Consider the following 6,750-nt stretch of genomic DNA (forward strand, 5'->3'; position numbering starts at 1 on the left):
CACACACACACACACACACACACACACACACACACGTATACACACAAATCTATGCAAATTTCACCAGACGTCACATCCGCTGCAGCAGTCCGTTCACTACAAGTGTATAAACTCATTCTGAAACACAGGAAAAATCACATGCAGTGCCTACAATCTGTTTCCTCAGGCTAAATACGGAAATACCAGATTGGGCAAGAAAGAGTGTAAAGTCTTGCTYAGAGAAACATTTATTTAGGATGTTTTGCATGACAAGCTGAAGAAAATCACATTRTGTGCACAATGATTATCAGCTACAACATGTTTTATCTCAACATCTGTAAAACTGGCTCAATCASTGAGGTTACCTGTGACAATCATTTTGAAATRGGTTGAATCCAAAAGTTAATCGTTTGTAGATGTTAACCCAGTGATTCATTTTTGAAAGTTTAATTAACATATGTTCAGTGGTTGATAAGATATTTTGCTAACAAACAGACAGAGTTGAAACTATTAACAGCCTTTCTTAAAAACATCTAAAAGATTGCTTCRCTGCGGTGGCCATTTTGAATTGGTTTGAGTCCAACAGGTAACAATTTGTAGAAAACAACACAAATAATTACTTGCTGAAGGTTTCGTTAAAATCTGTCCATTAGTTCATGAGAAATTTTGCTAAATATACCGGCAAATGAACCCACTCACACAGACCAATACAAGCAAAACCATCATTGCCCTTTTGCCTTTGGCTGCTGATAATATTTATAATACATAATGTTTATAATCAGTGTATATTCAGCAGTGAGTTTGGAGATCTTCAGAGTTTTGCTGTATTAGAGTGAGAAACTCAAATTGAATAGTTGAACAGAACAAACGTAACACCGCAAGTTTAGCTGTTAAAGGAAAAGTTTCTGTCAAATTTTCCACTGTGTCTTTTCTCGTGATGTGTTTGAGTTCATGGTGCAAATTAAGCAACCAAAAACAAGAAGTACTTTGTGTTTATYAGGAAGTGCGGACAGAGCTGATGTAAAGGAACTTGTAGTGTGTTTAGCCACACCGCAGCCTGAGGGTGATGTCAGGATTTATGAACTGAGGTCACATTAATCACCTGAAACAGAGAAGCTCCCGAATATCAGTGATTTCCCAAATGTGCTGCGGAATCCTCAACAACTTTATTCTAGTGATCAAAAACCTGCTTTTTTGACTCGTGAAAAATATCGTCCACACATCAGACAGCCACTTGTCGTAAGAGTGCCCAGCCTGCATGAAGTGATGGAGTAACTTCAGAGATGCTCTCTTCATACTGAGCTTTTTAACCACATTATCCAGTCTACAGCCTCGCAGCCTCAATGTCAAAAGCTTGTCTGAGTGTTCATCAGTCTCTCGCTGTCACATTTCACCAGCGTACAATGGTTGGAGGGTTAAAAGTGAGTTATGTGTGAACARTGTGCCACTGGAATCAGCCTCAGTGAGAGGTGGAATATAAAGCATCAATAATAAGATGCAGAAATATTTCACTGTTATATCACTGAAATATAAAACATGGTTAATGATTGAATTGACTGTTTGGCCAGACAATTGCTCAAAATCAGACTTAATGCTGCTAATTTAATTATTTTTTACATTAAAATTTTTTTAATTTCAACAGGACATTATGTGATAATTGTCCATTTTTAGTGTTACAGCACAGAACTGTTATTGATGTCTTTCTGTGAAAGTTCCTGGTTGGGTTTAGTACAAAAAATATCCACTGTGAAGTCATTTTTCTTCAAAAACAATATTTTCTTGACTTTAGCAAGTGTTTTTGTTGCCATAACTTGCGATTAAAATCTGTCTGTTACCTTATATTTTCACGCAGCCATGGATTAGAGAATAGTTTGGGTTCTTTTCAGCTTGAAATTTTTCCAATTTCTGTGTCTGTTGGGTCTCTTTGGGGTCCAACAGAAAGAAATTCTCAAAGACTACATGGTTCCACTAATCTGAAAAACAAACTATTCATTCATCCATTTTCTTTATCATCTTTTGTTTTCCATCGCTTTTTTTTTCAGGTCACAGGGCAGCTGCAGTGCCTAGGTGGGACACACACTGGGGACAGTTTAGTGTTATCAAATAATCTAAAATGCATGTTTTTTGTCTATGGGAGGAAACCAGAGTACTCAAAGAAAACCCACGCATGCACAGAGAGAACGTGCAAACTGAGATCCTGCAACCTCCTCACAGTGAGGCGACAGCTCTAACACCTTTGTCGCTCTGCCACCTTCCTTAAAAAGCAACATTCATGTTTTCATGGATGTGAGAAATCCCAGCAGAGGAGCATAAAAATGAACCAAACTTTATATAAATAAGTTCTTCAAATGTATTCCCATTCAGAATTCACACAAAACCATTCAAGGTTTAAAACATGTAAAGAAGAATATCTGTATTTAAATAAAAAAACTTAAAGAAACACAGATTTCATCTGTAGAAGCTAACTTCTCACAGTGACACACTGACACATTTAGAGGATGAGTGTTTTTACATTATTTATTGTAATGTGTTAATTCACAGGCACTCTCCTGGATCCCAGTGGCCTTTATGATGAAGATGTCAGCTCAGCTGAAAGTTTACAAAAGTCAGTCCCACATTCATCGACAGTGTTTGTCAGTTGTCACGTGTTAAATTTGGCACATGAAGAACACACTAAAATTTTGTTTTGTTTGCTAAAACTGAAGTAGACATCTGAAATGAGTCTGTGCGTCTCTGTCAGAGTGATGGAGAATGAGGATGGAAGGAAGGAGTACCTGGTGTTTCCTCCCAGTAAGAACCATTGTCATGCCAGTGGTCAGAAGGGGAGGAAGATCCCTCTGAAAGGAAACGGACGCCGGATTGACTACATCCTCTACAGTGACGAAAGCCTTCAGCAGGACTGGAAACTGGTAGGATCTGAGAGAACATTAAAGCACAGACATGACTATAAATTACACAGCCTGGTATTGTACTTACCAGGTACTAATAGATACACTTCTCCTGGGGTTTAAAAAAAAAGAATCATGAATGGATCAGGATTTTCTCATTAATCTTCCTTTAAAACTAGTAGCTGCAACAGATACATAATTTATTAATAGTTGTAAAAAAGATGTGTCATAATAAGTTCAAGAAGGACTGATTTCCTTTTATTAAGACACTCATTGAACCTTTATTTTTCTGAGAGATGTCTCACTTCCCTCAGGAAACACCTGACAAGAACAATTTGACTAAAATCCAGGGAGGAAAACAGAAATGCAGCAACACAGATGGGAATCAAATGAATAAAATACAATAGTGTCTCAGGAGTCTTTGTTAGGGATTAGAAAATCAAATCACATCATTTACATCAGGATGTGTGGCTCTCATCCTGCCGCTTCCAGTCTGTCTCTGTTTCTTTCAGCCTTGTGCTGCCACCTGGTAGCAGAAACAGACACTGAGCATCCCTTCAGCTCATGCTATCAGCTTTCAGACGAAATCTGTTGTTTGTTTATAAATCACTTTTTTCAGATTTATTAAATTAGATGTTTTCTCTGATATCTTAAGTATCTAAAAATGATCCAACAKGATGTATTAAAGCAGCTTTATTCAAACATAGGCTGTAGATGTGATGGTAGTTGTGGAGCTAATGTTTTCAATATCAAATGGCAAATGTGGGAATGAGCARTTGTTGGAAATTACCGTACATGTCTTTAAAAACAACTAATTGGACACAATCGGGTCCCATCAGTTCCTGTGAAAGGAAATAATAAATTCAATTATATTTAAATTTTGGAGTGGAATTTCTGAATAGCCCAGCTTCCCTTTTTTATCAAGCATAAACTTGATAGGGAAGACAAATAGATTTATTCACACAATAAACTTTTCAATTTATTTATTTATTTATTTATGTATTTATTTATTTTTTGTATAATAGAAGTAGCCAATTACAAAATTTACGTTTATATACCTAATTTTGTCCACTTTTACACAAACGTCTTAACATTTTTTTTTTTGTTTTGAATGTACCCTCCAGAAATGTTAACCTCTGAGAACGGTTTGACAATCTGTCCACACTAGAGGGCGACTCTAGGATGTTTTAGCTCCAAACTAGCGTTTAACTTTTTAAAAACAAATGTAGCCAGTTAAAAAAAAAAGCATATATTTAATTTGGTCGACCTTTATCCGATCATTTTTAAAGTATTCCTTTTGTTTTGAAAATACCCTCTGGAAATGTTAGCATGATATGAGTTTAAAAAAATAAATGATTAAAGTAATTTGAAAACATTTACTGGTTTTTCAAATCACGAACATYTGAAGGAAAATGAAAAAGAAAACAACAGAATGAATTAAAGCACACCTGCTTCAGAGAAAACATTAACTGGTAAAAGGTTTGAATTATATTTATCAGTGACAGTTTGTATTTAAAAGGTTTTAGGCTGTGCAGCAAGTTTTGTACCTCCGAGTAGATGTTTCTTGCATTGCTATTCTAAGCATTTACAGATGTTAATGTTGTTATAAATTCATTATACTCTTTCACAAATGTGCGTAATTAAAGACACAACAACCTAAACCTGTTGCATTGTTTAAATTGAAATTATTTAAAAAATATTGAAACTAAAATCCAGGTTTCAGTAAAATTCCAGTAATTTCAGTAAAACCTTTCCGTTCTACTGACAAAATCCACAACAATCCTCTTTAATCGCAATTCTTACACAATCTAAAATCTCCCTGATTACACATTGATGTTCCTGAGTAACATTTATGTGTGAATATAAAAATAACACTAAGGATGTTGACCAGTCCTGCACTCGTGAGAGAAAATAAAGAACGTTTTTTTTTTTTTCTGAAACAAGATGACATCAACCAGAAACTGTGATCAGCTGATGATACTTCTCCTCATTTTAGTAACTTAACGTTTGTCAAAAAGTACATTCTGGGTTATTTTTGAATATCAGTTTATCTTGTGATGGAGAGATTTAGAGTTAAGTTTAATAGTGAAGCACAAGACTAACAAATGGCCTGGCATTAAAGGAATGCATGTCACTCATATGCACTTATTTGTGTTTTACATGGTTTTAATTACTTGTAAAGTAGCTCTTGATAAACGGTTGTGGTTTTATCTTTTGCAGAGTGGATAAATCTGACTGTCTCTTGCAGGATATTGAAGAGTTCAGYTTTGTGACCCAGTTGGCCGGCCTCACTGACCACCTGTCTGTAGCCATGCGCCTGGCTGTTTCCACCGGAGAAGAGGAGCCTTAGATCGACCGCCTGAGCTTTCATCATTAAATACTGCCGTGGCTGAGCGGACAGGAAGAAATAAAGACATTCTGGGTTTACAGATACGATGCAGCATGGGGAGAAGATTGAAGGGACGGCGAATAGATGAATCAGTGGGCGAGCGTTCACAAAGTGAGGAGAAAAGAGGAAGCAGAAGAGAGAAACCTTTTAACAGAGAGAGATGAGCTGGGGAATTCAGTCTAGGAAGTCCAAGATATTCATCTTCCTGGGTAAATCACCTACACAAACACTCTCTACATACTGCGTCAGCCACTGGAGACTGACTTTAAGACTGCTGAAGATGGCCCGGCCTCTGGTCCAGCACTCCCTGCAGAACTGAATCCAGAGGGTTTGATTTTGAGTGACGTGTTTCATGTAGCCTGTACACACACTCCTATGGTCAGATCTGTTTTAGCCGTAGTTTAAGTATAATCGTTTTTAAAGACTCTACCTTCAGGGACAGTGGGATGCTCGTTGTTTGGTGTATAAAAGGAAAGGATGTAAGTGAAGCGAAGCTGCTGACCAGCCTTTACACTGACCATCTGTGTCCTTGTGTTGTGCTTCTTTCCTATTAATCAGTTTCACCGTCAGTCGTTCACCTGGCTGCCCTCACACCATTCCCAGAAACTTCAACAAGTGTCTTTTTTCTTAAAAAAGGGTCTTTCTAAAAGGAAAAAATGAACTATTTCTATTGTTGACACGCCACTTTTTTTATAGAAACTTTAAATGCCTGTTTAATATAAAATGCTATGTTTCTAAGAAGAGCTTGTATAAAGGGACAAGGAATCAAAGAAAAAACTGTTTGTTGGATGCAATGTGATGCTTTTAGCATGTTCTTCAGCCATGAKTGGTCAAATTTAGAGGATCCTTTTTGCTCTAGCTTTCCTGATGCATGATGGGAAATGGGTTACGACACTAACACAGCGGCTTGATTTTGAGATTTTGGTGCCTCAATGAGCATTTCGTCCTGAAACACACAACTGTGTATTCGTGCATGTGCGACATTCAAAACAATGTGCGCAAGAGCATTGGGATTTAGGTAACACAAGCACACGTTTTGTACAGGGGAGTTTCAGGGAGATGTAAGAAACCATATTAGCGACCATCATCATGACTGTTCAGTATTTATTCTGAAAAACGTGCTGCAACCGTGTCGTTACGCACGCAGAAAACAAGATGGTGACACATGAAAATGACAGGTGTCACATGTTTGGCTCGCTCAGAAACACACAAATTCTCTGCACACAAATACAATCAGGTTTAAAAAACAATTTAGAGCGTGTTCAGACTGAAAAAATAGAACAAGTAAACTGTGACACTTAATAAAAACTGGCTTAATAAACCARTTTAATAATAGGGTTAAAAAAGGTTAAATATTCATGTTTTTTTTTAACTGTAGAGCTAGCATTCCTGGAAGAAAGACATAAGGGGGCCTCATGCAAGAATGTTTGTATTCTTATCTTAAATTTCTCTTACTTTTGTTCGTTTGAAGGGTTCGTATGAACATGTCACGTC

At 36.9% G+C, this 6,750-nt stretch overlaps 1 protein-coding gene across 1 annotated transcript in view; it reads left to right on the forward strand.

Annotated features, from left to right (window-relative positions):
* Positions 1–5,774, forward strand: part of smpd3 (sphingomyelin phosphodiesterase 3) — a 55,471-nt gene extending 49,697 nt beyond the window's left edge. Inside the window, exons 8-10 of the mRNA XM_014033110.1 lie at positions 2,521–2,584; positions 2,720–2,888; positions 5,116–5,774. Coding sequence (XP_013888564.1) covers positions 2,521–2,584; positions 2,720–2,888; positions 5,116–5,217 — 335 coding nt within the window. The 3' untranslated portion in view covers positions 5,218–5,774. The remainder of the gene's footprint in view (positions 1–2,520; positions 2,585–2,719; positions 2,889–5,115) is intronic.
* The last annotated feature ends 976 nt before the right edge of the window (positions 5,775–6,750 follow it).

The sequence above is a fragment of the Austrofundulus limnaeus genome, unplaced genomic scaffold (genome assembly GCF_001266775.1).
Source record: "Austrofundulus limnaeus strain Quisiro unplaced genomic scaffold, Austrofundulus_limnaeus-1.0 Scaffold7, whole genome shotgun sequence".
Classification (NCBI taxonomy): domain Eukaryota; kingdom Metazoa; phylum Chordata; class Actinopteri; order Cyprinodontiformes; family Rivulidae; genus Austrofundulus; species Austrofundulus limnaeus.